The following is an 18688-nucleotide window of genomic DNA, read 5'->3' as shown; positions in this document are numbered from 1 at the left end:
ATCCTTCAGTGGATTGATAGTGGTATGTCATCCAATTAATTAAAAAATTGTCTGGACAAGAATCCGTTCAAAGCCACATGCAATGCAGACAGTACCCATACTTGAATCTCTCATGCCTTGAAGACTAAGAATTTCCACATTAATGTAGACCTCCTTTCTTATTTTTGCAGGAGCAATTCAATACCTGATCTTCTATACACCATGTATATAAACAAAATAAAAATAGGTGCAGAAAAGTATGATATATTTAAATGAGTCCAATTTCTTTTGTTACAGTATTGAATGTATGGTCTGCAGTTGTGATATGCATGATATGTTTCTTCTGACTAGCAGCCTTGCCTAATACTCATGATTGTGCTATCAAAAAGAATGCTCTACTAACACAATGCTTTCCATAAAAAACATATGCCCCAACCAATTACGTGTTTTCCGGTCTGTGATAAGAGTAGCTCCTAATAACAATTAAATAAATCGGCATTTATAACTGTTATGGAAAGGCATAAGATCATAGAAACTACTGTATTACATTTAACATATTATGACCATCCATAGGATACTTAAATTTTAAGATGTTGTTCTTTCTACCGAAAAAGAATATAGCTACACTAATTAATATGCTTAATCTCTGAAAGGGTACACTATGGTCACTTTCATCTTTCTTGTATTTTTATTGATCCACTCAAATATTGAATGTACAGAACTGTACATGATGTGGAACAAGTCAAGCAGATGATGAAAACACATATACATACAACATTGTTACATATAGTATACATCACACAGAAGATATATTACACATGTATTCTTACTCAATCATTCAATATACAGAAGTGCACAACATAATGAAGAACGTATATACATATAACACTGATTCGCTTGATATATATCTTGATATAGATCACACTGAAGAAAAGCTTATTATCAGCCAGTCAAATCATATAATGCAATGGAAAAAGTCGATACATGAGGAAATGTAAAGCATCACATCAGATGAGGTAGTGTTGCAAGGACCAAATCAGAGAGAGAGAGAGTTGCTGTATGTGAGATAAACTTCTCATTATCAATGTGTGACATTGGAGATGATGCCATGCTCATGAAGATACAACAGAAAACTCTCAGTTATCCAGAAATGGATTATCCAGCTTGCAGATTATCCATGGGTAGGTTAGCAATGTTTGAAAAACTAAAATATGAGACATGAAGGAATTATTATAATTAAAATAAAGATTTTCATATAGAATAAAAATTTCTGGTTGTAGTGTGGATTCAGGTGCTTAAATAATAATGCCTGTGAACTGGGATTCCAGCAACTAAGTGACACATATATAGTGAAAGAAGCGTATTCAAAAGAACGAGAGGCAGAGGACTAAGTAACTGAGGAACTCATTATTAGTCACAGCGAGGTACTTAAATTCACTGATCTGTTATTAGAGCATGTAACACATGATTCATTTGACTATACCAATATTTTGACTCCCCAGAAAACGAGAACTAGTGTCCAGGAAAAGGTGAATGCAAACAGAAACAGAAAAAAATTGAACAGTAATGTTCTGGAAGTGAGGTTAAATCAGGTGTTATAAAATACAGTGTGTTTTAAGCATAATTTTGCAAATAAGTTGTCAGTTTCTGGCAACTAATGCAAGAGTAATACAGGGGCTTTTCAAATGTGACATGCTGGACATTTTAGAGATACTGTAGAGTAAATAGCAGTTTCCGCTAAAAACATGTGTTTTCAATTATCCATGTTTTTCAGATATTTGAGAAATGTGCATTAACCTCAATAATTGGGTGCCTGTTTTAATTACATTTCGTGCCTGCTGTCATAGACAATGAACTGTTCTATATTTTTGGATAACCAGTGTTTGCTCCATAGTGATCTAAAAAAATGTGCTATTTGATTTTAATGCACTTTATCAGGGGTGGAAACAAATCCTAATAAAGTGCAGAGTTTGTTAACTGCATTTGTGTTAGTACAATAATTATAAAATTAGACTTTCATGCCATTGTATACTTGGAGACAAAATGGAAAGATGTGTTCCAAGAGATAATCAGGCAGGCAGTTGGGACACAAAAGAATAATTAAATAACATCTGAGCCTCACATACAAGAAATAATATTTTCTCACATTAATTCTCAAAAGGAATAAATTATATGTCAAAATGTTTGAGGTTTCAGTGGCAGTGAGAGGTAAGAATCATAGAAAAACACAAAAGAGAAAATCTAATGCTGTAGTTGTATTAAGACGGATATAGATGTAGACACAGCGTAGGTGAATAAGGACCAGCACATCAAAACGTACAATTCATACTCAGGTACAAAGATTGGAATTTCTCTCTTCCCCCCCCCCCCCCCCCCCCCCCCTCTCACACCCTCTTCCTCATTCCCTTTCTCTCCTACTCTCTACTCTCTCTCTCTCTCTCTCTCTCTCTCTCTCTCTCTCTCTCTCTCTCTCTCTCTCTCTCTCTCTCTCTCTCTCTCCCCCCCCCCTCCCCCCCCCCACCCTCCCTCTCTCTTTCTTTTGCCCAATCATAAATGTCTCCTCCTTCCCATGATCTTCATCCTGCACACATTACATCCCCATACGCATATTTTACCGTATCCTTAGAAAACTGATATTCCTAACAGTACAAACTGTCAAATGCTGTAAATTAATGTACTCATATTAATACTCTTCTGCTTCTGCAGCTCTTGCTTGCTGACAGAATGCTCTGATGTACATGAAGACAATGTCATTAAGTGATTGTAGGATGATACAAGATGACTTGGACAGAATTTCTAGCTGGTGTGATGAATGGCAGCTTGCTCTAAATGCAGAAATATGTCAGAGAATGCAGATGAGTAGGAAGAACAATCCTGTAATGTTTGAATACAGCACTATCATTGTGCGGCTCAACATAGTCACATCAGTTAAATATCTAGGTGCAATGTTGCAAAGTGACATGAAATGGAATGAGTATGTAAGATTGCACGTTAATGGTCGACTTCAGCTTATTGAGAGGATTCTAGGGGAGTGTAGCCCATCTATACGGGAGATCTTTAGTATGGCCATTTCTTGAGTACTGCTCAAGTGTGTTGGTCCTCAACCAGATCATATTAAAGCAAGACATTGAAATGAAGCAATTCAGAGGCATGCTGCTAATTAGTTAGCAACAGGTTTGATCAAGGCACAAGTACTGTGGAAATGCTCCGTTAACTCAAATGGGAGTCCATGAAGGGAAGTCTAAGTTCCTTTCATGAGGCACTACTCAGAAAATTCGGAGAACCAGCATCTGAGGTTGACTGCAGAACTGTTCTACTTTTGCTAGTGTTTATTCTGCATAAGGACTATGAAGATAAGACAAGAAAATTTACAGCTAGTATGGAGGCATGTAGACAGTCATTTCCTCTCACTCCATCTGCATGTGGAACAGGAAGGAAATGACTACTAGCAGTACAAGGCATCCTCCACCACATGCCATGCTGGTCCCTATTTAGAAGCTGATGAGTAAGCATGATTTTCATTTCATTTCAAAATAATTGGTTCTCTTGATGCTACATAGAATTTTTAAGGCTTGTTTTTATTTATTAAAATGAATTCATCTTTATTCAATATTCTCATTTTCAAAATGCATGTAGTAACCATGCAGCAGTAACAACCTAATTTCATTAGATAATTGAAAAATAAACCTTATTTTGACACAGAGAATACTTTATGCCTGTATAATAGGTTTGGCTAATTCTACATTGTTTATAAAAGAATTTGTGTTATAGTTGTACTAATAATGCTTTGAAACATGTGAACTGGCAACATATAAAAGTTTTTATGCATAGTTCTGTTTTCACTTAAAAGTTGGGGTCATATCTTAATTAATAGTGTGGCTCATTGCCACAGTTTTGATGAATAGAAACAATATTTTCCTTTAATCAGCCTGTGATATTCTAGAAGTAACCACGCAATAACAGAAAAATATTTTCATCATATGATGGAAAAGTAAACAAAAAACACCTACATAAACTACATGTTTAACACATAAATAACAGCTTTGGTGTATTCCACATTGTTCATATTATGGAACTGGTTTGCATTTTACAGGGTGAAATATAGGCCATTATAAGTATGTAAGAATGTAGCTCTTGGTGTCATGTTTAAGAGATACAAAGGAAGTTCATTGCTACTGTACAAAGTATTTCACAAATATATTTTTAAAATTAAAATTTTCTTTTATTTGTTTTTATGAAACATATTTCTCATATATTAGTGCAATTCATAATACCTTTTTAATAAGCCCACATGGTAGCATCACTTACCAGTGCAGCCTCAATGTGTGAAGAAATGCTGAGAGGCCTTCCATCAGTACAAGGATGGAAAGAGTAAGGAAAGACCATGCCCAGAATATCAAGTATATTAAAACTCCCCCGCCATAGCCCAAATCCATCCCTAGAGCCATGTGGAAAATTTTGGACCACAGCACCTCAGACAGTTCTGTAAGACAGTTGGTGAAATACATGAATATAATTTTCTTATCAAACAAGTAAGTCATAACTTAACCTGATGAGGACTAATAATCCCAAAACCAATTATTACTAAATAAATATTAATTGAACAAAACATAATTTGTCTGCTTGTCACTCTTAAAAATCATTTCCTTCTATTTTTCATTTGCTTATTTTGAGACATAACACATCTTCACTGGCAATACACTAATCACAGTACTCCATCAGTAGTCAAAGTGCATTCCTTTAGTTCACTGGGGTACATTTTTTTCCCCATAAATTCTCTTACTGAAAACAAGGAGAGCCATTAAAAGATCAAGCTACCCCCCCCCCCCCCCCACACACACACACACACACATACACACACCAAACACACACAAAAGGCCACTAATTTTATTTTATCTTCATCTATTGTCGGTCAGCATTACCCCATAAGAAAGGTTTTCAGTTTTTGTATGACATGAGCTTATGAAGTAGACACTTTCCAGTAATTTAAAAGATTATATGAATGCACTTAGTGACATTGTTGTATACTCTGTATTGAACATTTGTGAAGATCCTGGTGAAGATGGATTGTAATTTCCTCACACATTTCCATAATCGATGAGTCATATAGTGTTTTTGTGCCTTACTTTGAAATGAGACAGTATTGATCATTCCGGAGGGAAAACATAATCTGATGTTGCTACGGTTTCCATAAACAAGTATAAGAACATTGTGGTAGATAAGAAAATAACAGATTATTACTCATTATGTTTTAGTGTAAATTTCCACAACTACTCATGTTCAAAAATATTATCAACAGCTTGAATGCATTTTGCAATTCATACATATTTTAACTTTTTGTGATCATGTCCACCAACTCCATCTAGCAACATAGTTTGGTAGTTCAATCTATGGAAGCAGTAAAATGCATTTAAGTTGTTGTGTTACTTGTGGTGTCACCCCAGACACCACACTTGCTAGGTGGTAGCTATTAAATCGGCCGCGGTCCGGTAGTATACGTCGGACCCGTGTGTCGCCACTGTCAGTGATCGCAGACCGAGTGCCACCACACGGCAGGTCTAGAGAGACGTACTAGCACTCGCCCCAGTTGTACAGCCGACGTTCATAGCAATGGTACACTGACAAATACGCTCTCATTTGCCGAGACGATAGTTAGCATAGCCTTCAGCTACATTTGCTACGACCTAGCAAGGTGCCGTATTCAATTGATATTGAGATTCTAATAATGTATCATCAAGAGCGATGTTCTACAAATGTGGATTAAAGTTAAGTATTCCAGAAGCTATGTACTTTTCTTTATAGCATTCATTACGGATCCTGTTTCAGACCTCACGCCAGCCTGCGTGAGTTTAATCGCGTGCCTTTCGGCTTCCTCTCATTGTGTCTAGGCTGTCTTGTCTAGACACAACATTTTTGGCGAGGAGGATGGGATTCAAACCCACGCGTCCACAGCACTGTACTTGGTTCGGAATCGATGCTGCGATTACGAATATGCGCTCTTCTTGCATGGCGTGTGCCGAACAACAATCCGCACCACCGCGGAAATTCTTTGCATGGCCGAATGCCACTTCCCCTTGGCAACGCTTGCACATTGATTTTGCTGGTCCATTCTGGAATGCTCGATGGTTGGTTCTGGTCGATTCCTTCAGTAATTTTCATTTTGTTGTCCGGATGTCTTCCACGACGTCATCTGCCACCATCCAAGCGTTATCCGCTATCTTTTGCATTGAAGGTCTTCCACAGACTATTGTTTCCGACAATGGCCCACAATTCATGTCTGCAGAATTTCAGTCATTCTGCAAGACCAATGGTATTCAACGTCTAACATCCGTGCCATTTTCGCCTCAGTCAAATGGTGCCGCTGAACGATTGGTCCGCACTTTCAAGTCGCAGATGTGGAAGTTGAAAGAGTCGCATTCTCGGGAGGACGCGTTATTGTTCTTCTTGTCCTCATATCGCTCTCAGCCCTGAGATGGTCGCTCGCCGGCTGAGTTGCTCCACGGTCGTCCTCATCGAACCTTGATGTCTTTGCTGCATCCGCCGCATCAGGTTCCTGTGTAGCGACAGCTACCTGCTTTTGCTCCAGGCAACATAGTATACTATCGCAACTATCACAGTTCACGGCGTTGGCTCGCAGGGAGCATTCTTCGCTGCCTCGGCCGCACTATGTATCTGGTTTTGGGGGCCTCTGGTGAGGTGTGTCGGCATCTCAATCAGCTGCGCCTCTGTCGTCGCACGGGTTCTGCCGCTCTCCGTCTGCTTTCAGCGACGGTGCCGTCCGGTCAGTGCCCTGGGGACCCATCTACTGGCTCGCCTCATCCCCAGGTGTTACTGACGCTCCTTCCATTTTGCCACATGGTGACGCGCCGCCGCCGCCGCCGCCGCCTGTTCTCCCACCGGCGACGCCCGTAGTGGACGCTTCGCTGCAACCGCCAGGCGCCTCCCTGGGTCATGCGCCGCCAATCGCTTCCCGTGACCAGCTGTCCTCCGACATGGAACTCTTGCCCGCTCCGGACCAGATGTCGTCTTCGCCCGTCGGGTACCCCGACGCAATGGAGGTCGAATCTTTGGCCCCTCCTGTCTCGTTACGGGCGCATACACCGCATGTTGGCGTGCACCCTGGACTAGGTTTTCAGGCGTTTCCTAGCTCCCCTCGGACCGAATGGCCGGGTGCGGTTGGCACAGCCTCGCCTGTTGTTAGGCTCCCCACCTCGTTGCATACGTCAATATGGAGTCCTCCCCACGGCGGGCGGAAGCCTTATAACACAACCGTACGCCGATTTGCGGGGGAGGAATGTGGTGTCACCGCCAGACACCACACTTGCTAGGTGGTAGCTTTTAAATCGGCCGCGGTCCGGTAGTATACGTCGGACCCGTGTGTCGCCACTGTCAGTGATCGCAGATCGAGTGCCACCACACGGCAGGTCTAGAGAGACGTACTAGCACTCGCCCCAGTTGTACAGCCGACGTTCATAGCAATGGTACACTGACAAATACGCTCTCATTTGCCGAGACGATAGTTAGCATAGCCTTCAGCTACATTTGCTACGACCTAGCAAGGCGCCGTATTCAATTGACATTGAGATTCTATTAATGTATCATCAAGAGCGATGTTCTACAAATGTGGATTAAAGTTAAGTATTCCAGAAGCTACGTACTTTTCTTTATAGCATTCATTACGTATCCTGTTTCAGACCTCACACCAGCCTGCGTGAGTTTAATCGCGTGCCTTTCGGCTTCCTCTCATTGTTTCTAGGCTGTCTTGTCTAGACACAACATTACTCTCAACTGCATGCCTGATGCTTTCAAATAACTCTGTCTCATAAAGTAGTGAGCACCGACCGTATGTTTACAAAATGTTGTCCCTTTAGTGTTTGTGCATGTCTGTCTGCTTCTGGAACACTGTTGTTTAATTCTGTTATGTGAATGTATCAGATAATGGTGTCTGCAATTTATTGTCGTGTTTGTGGTACCATGAGTTATTAGGGAAATTAGTCAAAGAAACAGAGTGACATCTAGCACCTCTACGTAGCTTACGTCACTCATATGGTGAGGAAGATGCCGAGATAACTGTCCCCAACCAATAGACATATCACCGCCACTATTGTTTCATGACCACACTCCAATAGAAATTATAGAGAGGTACAGGACTAAATTAACCCAGCACACATACGCAACAGTTGGTAGCATACCTCTGGAGAAATCACAAGCAATACTATTTCAATAGTTCCCTAGTTTCTGTATGCCATAGCATTTGGGCAAAAATATGTCATTATCATATCTTCTAAATACTCATTTGGATTCAAATGAAGAAGCAGCCACATGATTATCTGTCATTTAAAAAATCCTCATCAAAACAAACCTGTGACATTATTTTACCTATTAATACTGCTTTTTCATATTCACAGTCTTGAGTGAGCATAAAATGCAATCAGGATGTGAATGGTATTTACACTGTCTCATAGTTGTCTCATTACCTAATCTACTACTAAGAATAGTGAATCCACTGCATATCACTAGTAGAACTGCAAGTGTACAGAAAATTTAGCAACCTGCACAGTGAACTCTGCAAGTCTACACAAAATTTAGCAACCTGCACAATGCCTCATGTGGTCTCCACCATTCCTAAACTGACTGACCTCAAACAACCCACAGCTATGATTCAAACTGATAAAGAAATTTTTTTTAGACATCTGTGGCCTTAAGCTAATCCACGGTTACTAATAATTCACTGATGATCTGCTGTTATCTTAAAATAAGCAAATCAGTGAAAGCTGTGCATTAAATACTGGTGGCATTTAAAGTACCCTTCTGGGCGGTTCTTTAGATGTGATATGGTAATTTGAGGGGGGAGGGGGTTACTGCACACTTGTTATGATTTATCAGGGAACAGCACTGTACTAAACAGTCATTTAGGGTAATGAAGGTGGAAGGTAGTGAAAAGTTGGGCTGCTTCCCTACTCTCTGCCATGCAGCTAATGGACAGTACAATTCAGAAAGGTGTGTCAGCATGGTCAGAAGTATTTACTTCTATTGGGAAAGGTAGAGATTGTTTCTGTAAGTTCAGTTTTGAAATAAAACTATATGTGCTACATACAAGTACTATTGAATTTATACCCTGATGTCTCGAGTTCGTTTATGACTGCAGTTTCACAGAATTTTTCAAGGGAATAGTTCACTTCAAAACTCTTATTAGAAAAATAACCTACAAATGTCAGACACAATAACTGAATTTCGTTTTTACATAGTCTGCCAAAGATAATTCCCTTTACATACCGGTTATGATTCAGCAACATGGGAACCTCCTTATTCCACTTTATTAAATCAAAATACTGAGATTCTTTGTATAATACCTGAGCTTTTCAAGTTTTTCTTAAAGCAATTCATTGGTTTCTTGACAGTATTATGAAAATGATAGATTGCTACTCACCATATAGCAGAGATGTTGAGCCACAGACAGTCACAACAAAAAGATTGCTAAACAAGTAAGCTTTTGGCCAAAAGGCCTTCTCCTAAAACACACACACACACACACACACACACACACACACACATGACCACTGTCTCTGACCGCTGAGGCCAGACTACAAGCAACAGCGCTTGATGGGAGAAGCTGTGGGGGTAAGGAGGAGACCGTACCAACCAGTTTGCTTTTCCCGTTATGCGCTGTTACTCGCAGTCCAGCCTTGGCAGAAAGACAGTGGTCATGTGTCTTGTATTTTGGTGACTCTCTCTCTCTCTCTCTCTCTCTCTCTCCCCCCCCCCCCCCCCCCTCTCTCTCTCTCTCTCTCTCTCTCTCTCTCTCTCTCTCTCTCTCTCTCTGTGTGTGTGTGTGTGTGTGTGTGTGTGTGTGTGTGTGTGTGTGTGTGTTTGCTTTTCCCGTTATGCGCTGTTACTCGCAGTCTAGCCTTGGCAGAAAGACAGTGGTCATGTGTCTTGTGTTTTGGTCACTCTCTCTCTCTCTCTCTCTCTCTCTCTCTCTCTCTCTCTCTCTCTCTCTCTCTCTGTGTGTGTGTGTGTGTGTGTGTGTGTGTGTGTGTGTGTCTGTATTTCAGAAGAAGGCCTTTTGATTGAAAGCTTATTTGTTTAGAGTATTTTTGTTGTGACTGTCTGCACCCCAGTATCTATCCTTTTCATAATATTGTCATTATTCTGCCCTTGATTTTTCATTGGTTTCTTGCAGATACATAAAACAAAAATATGAATTTCCTAGGTAGCACAATTGCCATAGAATCTTTGACAAGTGCTGTACACTACCTTGTGGAGTGATATAGATGTTATTGTTGAGTTTATGTATTATTTGAATGAATTGTAGTCTGGAGGGTTACAAATATACAGAGTGTTAAAACTTCTGAATTTCAAAAGGCTATACTTTTAATCAAATAAATAACATGGAATTGCTTTTAAAATAAACACTTAAACACATTTTTATGTAAAAATGATTAAAATCTTCATAATCTTTCTGAATACTCTGCCTGTATAGTTGCATTTACGTCGGATGAATATATGTGTCGCATTGACACATGCCACTGAAGCATCTCCTAGTATGACAATCATGCAACAGATTCAGCCAAAAAGTCATTCATCTTACTAGAGGAATGGTACAAAAAACATACAATTTAGGTGAATTTCTCGCAAGTTAAACAACTTCACTAGGCTCCTATGAAAGCCAGGTTCTCACATTTTGACAGTTCACCTCCCTACTTAGACGAAAAGTTGCTTCATCATTGCATAGTTGAATGCCCTCCACGATTCATGAGAAACGTGAGGACACCCTCTTGATTTCCCCCTTGCACAGGCAACCTGTGTCTTTGAAATGTTTGTGCCAATGTCAGAACACTTTGAGTGGTAGAAGTTCAACACCAAATTCTCAACTAAATTTGAACTGTATTATTATACTGTATTTACACACAGTAAGGCATAGTACACAGAAAACGTTTTGTTGGATGTTGCTGTCTTTACTAACTGATGTAGGGAGAAATTCTCCTGTTCACCTTGCTAGTAGATGTGTACAATTTCTCTCCTCTTCCTAACAGTATGTTGTGTAATGTGTTTTACCAAGTACACACTGAGTTGCCAAATCAAATGACCCACTATGTCTGACAGAATTGCTCAAATTTGAATTTATCTTTCAGGTAGTAATTATTTGAAGAGTTTAAAAACAAGATTGCTAGGACATTTGTTAATGGTTTTCATTCTCACAGTTACATGTTGAGAACTGAGACAGCGCAACTGATATTTCTACCATTCTTCTTTGGATGTTATGTGGCAGCTCCAAGTGTGATGTATATAGAAGTATTGTTCAGTTCCTGTGTCAGTTTGTTTCATTATAACTGTTTGGAATTTTTTTAGATGTGATCATATTTTCAGTTTGTTTCTGGCTCATTAAATACCTACACAGACTACCACACAGTGGCAGATATTAACAAAAAGATCATAGTAGTATGCTCCATTCCAATGTGGAAAGCACTACCTCTTAAGCAAGAATTTTATCTGTCACATATCAATCATTGTTGTCACAAACAGATAATGTTTAATATCCATGCCACATCAATCACTGTTGTCACAAATAGATAATGTTTAATATCTGGTGTACTAAAGCAATGATTCTAAAATAACTCTATGAAGAAGGAAGAATTTTTTCCCTTTACTTATACACAAGGACTTGTGAATTTGCCAACAGTGTTGCGCCTTGTTTCTGTCTCACTACAACTTTGAAATATACTTTCAGCCTACCACACAGCATGCCAATACTGATGTGCTGTCCTGGCTTCCAGTGGGGTCAGATCCTACCTTTGATCAGGATGAGCTTCTTTGTTTTCATGTAGATGTACAGTGGAAGAAGTTGCTGCCAATCCAATTGGGCACCATGTTGTTCACCTTGTTCACCATGGTTGGCCAGGCAAGGATCTGGCCAGGACTTCTAATACTTTACTTAACTGTTTTGCCCTCCATCAGTCTTTCAGTGTAGGAGGGTGATGTTTTCTTAGCCACCGATGGGCTGTCACCCAGGGTTGTGACCACAGCCACCCTCTAGCAAGATGTGCTTCAGCTCCTATGTCACGGAAATTGGGGAGTCCTGGCCTGATGCCAGTATTTTGGCCCAGTTTTGTTGGTGAATTTGTGCATCTTGTTGTGGCTTGCTCTCAGTGTGCTACAAACAAGTGACACCATTGGTGTTGCTCTCTTCACGGCCCACACCACAGCATCCATAGGAATGTGTTCATGTTGATTTCGCGAGATGTTTCCAAAGTTGTTACTGATAGATGGGAATCAATGCCTTATGTAAATTTTCATACATTGTCTGCTGTCCCTTGATGTCAGCCACAGCTATGGTTCAGACCCTTTCTAAGATTTTTTTCTGTTCAAGGATTGCCGTATGCCCTTGCAATGAAAATGGTATGCTGCTTGAGCCTAAAACCTTCCATGATTTCTGTGCCCATCAAGGTATTCACAGTGTGACTACTCCTCCTTTCCACCCCCAAACTAATGGTGAGGTAGAACATCTCATCTGCACATTCAACGTTCAAATGAAGAAGTATGTCATCGACTCTTCCACAGATGACACCTTGAAATGCTTCTTGAATCCCTGCAAGATTATGCCAGTGGGGAATCAGAGTTTGCCTGACATGCTACATAGTCACCAAACCTGCAACCTCACCCACCTCCTCATGCCACCTCACTTGCGTCCGTCAAAGTGGCCCTCATCACAGTTTTCTTCTTGCTCTGCGGTCTAGTTGTGGGGGTCTGGCTGTCAATCAAAATGGATTCTGGTGGCATGCCATGCCAGTCAGCTGTGTCTTCACACCACTGTGAGGGCCACGGATCTGTCACCACTACCTCCATCTACTCCCATAGTACCCGTCCAGGTCTTGTGAGGCATCATTGCTGTGTTAGTGTTGCTCTTCTTTTCTTACAATAGCTGTGGTCTCAATAAGAGTATGGTCTAATGCTTTTTATTTATTTCCTGGTCAATGGAAACAGAATTGAGAAATATCATTTGTATCAAGAATGAGCAACAAATTGTTTATAATTTAGGAATAAAGGGAACAGTGCACCAATTAGTGGAAGAGTTGAGTCATCACCTACCATACATAAAGGAATGAAACTTCACTAGCTTTTTTTGAGTTAGAGTACACACACACACACACACACACACACACACACACACACACACACACACACACACACCTATGATGTTATTGTTGAGATAAGAAAATATCTGAATTTGTCCATTGTCATGCATTCCAGTACAGATGCTTTGTTTGTTCTAACGCATCCCCTGATTAAGATGACATAGTGCCAGTAAGTGATTGGCAGATATACTTCATGCAATGATGGCATGACTGCATATTTCAGTGTGTAAATATGAGTGCATCTCAGTTGTAAATGTGAGAGAACCTTAGTCAGGGGTAAGTAGAGGTGAATCAATTCCTAGCCCTCAACACACACCTGGCATAAACCCATCAGAATTGTTTCTGTGGTATTATGTCTGATTAATAATGACATTATGTCAATGATAAGTATTGCATAAATGCAATGTGAACTGTGGCAGTATATGAGAGAGTATGAATTGTCAGGCATATTCAATTGTGTGGAGAACTCACTTTTTGAATACTTTGTTTGAAGTAGTGTCAACCACTAGTAAAACACAGCAAATGATAAGTCTAATGAGCAGTTGTTTCAATGGACATGCTGTATGTGACAGAATCACAACTCATGAACTAAATATTTTCAGGTCCATGTTGATGCAAAGTATTCATCTTACTTTTTACACAGACTGGAATCATTAACATTGTCAACTATTTTTGATGTTTCATAAAAAGTTTCTAAAATAAACAGATCACACTCTTCATTTTCATGGAATAATCGAAAAGTGAATAACAAACATCTAGTATCAATGATGGAACAGAAAAAGCTACAAACAGACAAAAATAAAATTTATTGTACTTATTCCATAATTATTTATTTATCCATCTCCATTAAATATTTTATACTCACGAGAATGTGCAAGAGAAAGAGCCCACAGCCGCAAGTATGAGGCAGTGTGGGATATCGTTCCAAGGATATACTCGATTGTGTGTATGCCCTGGTAAATGAAGATATCACTAGTTTCGCCACCCTCGTGATCATCATGATTTCCTTCTGAAGAAGTCACTGGTCCAGCCTCTTCATCTCTATGTTCCATTTCAATGGTTCCATTTCCCTCAATATTTTCTGATGAGGGGACTTTCTGATGAATAAAATATAGAATTAATGTCACTGAGATGTTGCCATAAGATGGTAACACACTATTATCAGTTCATGAATAAGAAGATATATGTTTGACTGTTATATTTGTATTCACTTCAGTAAGGAATGGATTAAGCCTCCTGTAAATAGAGTCTATAGAATGGAGCTTCACTTACAACTGTCAACATTCTATAAAGAAGATACAAGCTAACAGCGCAGTGACATTTATATTATCTTACATATTATTTTAATTACATATAATGGAAGGTGTTAGGATTACAACTCAACATACAGTTGAGGCAGTGGGCAGTTTACAGTGCAGTCAAACTGCAGCATCAGTACGAGGTGGTCAGTCAGTATAATGTAGTCATGGAAGTGTATGAATGTAAATGAAATTCCGTACTGATCAGTTTTGAAAATTATATGTCTTCTTTGTGAGCCTGTTGACCACTCAGTGCCTCAACTGCAAAGTGAAATTTTACCCTGACTCTCTCCCATTATTTATAATCTAGCCAGGACTTTTCATTATCATTTTTTTACATTATTTCTGTTTTTTACATCACAATAAGCTTTTTATTGTTTATTTCTTTCTGACTGGCTTACTGTGTCTGTATCTCCACTGACTTGGGTTCCTGCTTAAACGCACAATAGTCTGCTTGCCTCATCTAATATATTTGTCTAAAACAATAACCATGTACGTGTTTGCTTTAGTTTCATAGGCAGATTTTAGAAAAATTCATTTTAAACATACATGTTTTTGAATAATCATAATGAGCTATTTAAAGGGTTTTGATCTCTTCCCCCCCCCCCCCCCCCTCTAAAGCTCTTTCATTTACATTTACACTCATTCATATGCAGTGTTTCACAGACTCCTGGAGAAAAACCAGTGTGTTATAAGTCAATTACTGGATTAAATAAGAATAGGTTTTTTATATTATATTGCTAAAACAGCTTACAGTTGTTAGTAATGGACTATGTATTATGTCATATCATGCAATGTCATTTCATTCATCCATATTTAAATAAGATACAAATGAATGTCTTTGTTAGCAACCAAAAGGAGTTACTCCAAAAAGTTTACTGTTTCTGCTATACAGACACCTGTCAGTGGGATGTGAGAAGAAGCCAAAGATGTACATTACAATGCCATAGGTCGGCTTAAAGCTATGAAATATTATATATCAGTGACAATATGAATTACACAGCAACTGAACACATTAAGAATCTCTGTGAAGAGACTCATCAATGGAGTAAAGGACATTGGAAAACAAAAAATTCTTGGATCCATCCCTAAATTTCATTATACTACAACAAGCAATTTAATATATTCTGGCAGGTTCTTCAACACTTGTATACTCATGTATTTGACTCCTTTCTATTCTAATGCAGCAACACTTAATTATCCATAGATATTGGTTTTACTCTTTATATTAAAACCATACTATCTACTATTTTCCAAAGAAAGAGAAATATTGCTAATGACAAAGGTCACTGTAGAATACCTCTCAAAATACAGATTTTTTAAAGATGTTTCTGTATGTCATTCTAAGGCCAACATCAGACATAATTCTTAGAACTCACATCTGTCTTTATAAAAACTGTCACAAAAAATAACTCCATACCTAATTCATGAATGGCAATATGTGAAATAAGGTGTTTCTCATATTTAAATTAATAAAAGAAACATTAGACAAACTAAAGTATTTGCCAAGACCAAGCTTTGGAATTCCCAGTTAAAGTTGAGATCTGTGTGGAATCTCAAACTTCAAACTACCTGTTCTCGCATTCTGTAAGAACTACTGAACTTTATGGGCTGAGGTTTTGTCATTTAATGAACCATCGACTGCTAATTTTCAAATTTATGGGGACTAGTATTGTTGTTTATTCCCAAACTTGTAGAAATAATCCAAGGTATATGTTGTACATCATGTAGGACTGTTTCAAATTCAAAGTGTCTATATGTTTGTACTGGGGATAGAGCTAATAGACACTGCCCCCCACCCCAAAACCTTTATTATGAATACTTCCAACTTTCACTCCTAATGTTTCTATGTATATGTACTGGAATATGAGCAGTTCATCAGAACATATGCATCCACATTGCTTCTACATGTTTTCTAATGTTGTCTACCTGTTTCCCACTATCTATCATCTAGGTCTTTTCTTATTTCTTAGAAGGTAAGGGCCTTTTTAACCCATCTATAAGGTGTCCGTAATTGATGTTCCAGTTTCAAAATGCTGTAGAAAGACAACCACTGCTCAGTATGATATAAATTTGAACAACATATTACTGATCTACATCTACATGGATACTCTGCAAATCACATTCAAGTGCCTGGCAGAGGGTTCATCGAACCACCTTCACAATTCTCTATTATTCCAATCTCATATAGCACACGGAAAGAATGAACTCCTATATCTTTCCGTACGAGCTCTGATTTCACTTATTTTATTGTGGTGATCATTCCTCCCTATGTAGGTCAGTGTCAACAAAATATTTTCCCATTTGGAGGAAAAAGTTGGTGACTGGAATTTTGTGAGAAGATTCCATTGCAATGACAAATACCTTTCTTTTAATGATTTTCAGCCCAAATCCTTTATCATTTCTGTGATGCTCTCTCCCATATTTCGTGATAATACAAAACGTGCTGCCTTTCTTTGAACTTTTTTGATGTATTCCATCATTCCTATTTGATAAGGATCCCACACCGTGCAGCAGTATTCTAAACGTGGACGGACAAATGTAGTGTAGGCAGTCTCCTTAGTAGGTCTGTTACATTATCTAAGTGTCCTGCCGATAAAACACAATCTTTGGTTAGCCTTCTCCACAACACTTTTTATGTGTTCCTTCCAATTTAAGTTGCTCGTTATTGTAATACCTAGGTATTTAGCTGAATTTACAGCTTTTAGATTAGACTGATTCATCGTGTAACCAAAGTTTAACGAGTCCCTTTCAGCACTCATGAGGATGACCTCACACTTTTCATTATTTAGGGCAACTGCCACTTTTTGCACCATTCAGATATCTTTTCTAAATCGTTTTGCAGTTTGTTTTGATCTTCTGATGACTTTATTAGTTGATAAATGACAGCATCATCTGCAAACAACCGAAGACAGCTGCTCAGATTGTCTCCAAATTATTTATGTAGATAAGGAACAGCAAAGGGCTATTACACTACCTTGGGGAATGCCAGAAATCACTTCTGTTTTACTTGATGACTTTCCATTGATTACTATGAACTGTGACCTCTCTGACAGGAAATCACAAAGCCGGTCACATAACTGAGATGATATTCCATAAGCATGCAATTTCACTATGGGCCGCTTGTGTGTTACAGTGTCAAAAGCCTTCCAGAAATCCAAAAACACAGAATCAATCTTAAATATCTTGTCAATAGTGCTCAACACTTCATGTGAATAAACAGCTAGTTGTGTTTAACAGGAACGATGTTTTCTAAACCCATGTTGACTGTGTGTCAATAGACCGTTTTCTTCGAGGTAATTCATAATGTTCAAAGACAATATATGTTCTAAAATCCTGCTGCATATCAACATTAACAAAATGGGCCTGTAATTTAGTGGATTACTCCTACTCCCTTTCTTGAATATTGGTGTGACCTGTGCAACTTTCCAGTCTTAGGGTACGTATCTTTCGTCGAGCGAATGTTTGCATATGATTGTTAAGTATGGAGCTAATACATCAGCGTACTATGAAAGGAAACTAATTGGTATACAGTCTGGACCAGAAGACTTGCTTTTATTAAGTGATTTAAGTTGCTTCACTACTCCGAGGATATTTACTTCTATATTACTCATGTTGGCAGCTGTTCTCGATTTGAATTCTGGAATATTTACTTCATCTTCTTTTGTGAAGGCATTTCAAAAGGCAGTGTTTCGTAATTCTGCTTTGGCAGCACTGTCTTCAATAGTATCTCCATTGCTATCGTGCAGAGAAGGTATTGCTTGTTTCTTGCCGCTAACATACTTCACATATGATCAAAATCATCTTGGGGATTTTGCATTTGTTTAAATTTGGCATGTTTGTTTTGTTGTTTCTGCGACAGTGTTCTAACCCGTTTTGTGTACCTAGAAGGATCAGGTCCGTCATTTGTTAATTTATTTGGTATAAATCTCTCAATTGCTGCCAATACTATTTCTTTGAATTTAAGCCACATCTGGTCTACACTTATATTATTAATTTAGAATGAGTGGAGACTGTCTCTTAGGAAGGCATCAAATGAATTTTTATCTGCTTTTTTGAATAGGTATATTTTTCGCTTATTTTTCTAGGATTTGGGGATTACAATACTCAATCTCGTTACGAGAACTCTGTGTTCACTAATCCTGAATCAGTTTTGATGCTCGTTATTAACTCAAATTTATTTGTTGCTAAGAGGTCAAGTGTGTTTCCACAAGGGAAAAAGTCAAGGAACAAAAAAAATTAATGAAAATTTGCCCAACAGAGGGCCCTGTAAGC

General features: G+C 38.8%; 1 protein-coding gene across 1 annotated transcript in view; it reads right to left on the bottom strand.

Annotated features, from left to right (window-relative positions):
* The window catches only part of LOC126483942 (V-type proton ATPase 116 kDa subunit a 1-like), a 195985-nt gene that overhangs the window by 2453 nt on the left and 174844 nt on the right, over positions 1-18688 (bottom strand). The window contains exons 14-15 of the mRNA XM_050107230.1: positions 13981-14212; positions 4288-4462 (exon numbers count right to left, since the gene is read on the bottom strand). Of these exons, the coding sequence (XP_049963187.1) occupies positions 4288-4462; positions 13981-14212 (407 nt within the window). The remainder of the gene's footprint in view (positions 1-4287; positions 4463-13980; positions 14213-18688) is intronic.

Source organism: Schistocerca serialis, chromosome 6 (genome assembly GCF_023864345.2).
Source record: "Schistocerca serialis cubense isolate TAMUIC-IGC-003099 chromosome 6, iqSchSeri2.2, whole genome shotgun sequence".
NCBI classification, from domain to species: domain Eukaryota; kingdom Metazoa; phylum Arthropoda; class Insecta; order Orthoptera; family Acrididae; genus Schistocerca; species Schistocerca serialis.
This window is presented reverse-complemented; position numbering and strand designations above follow the sequence as displayed.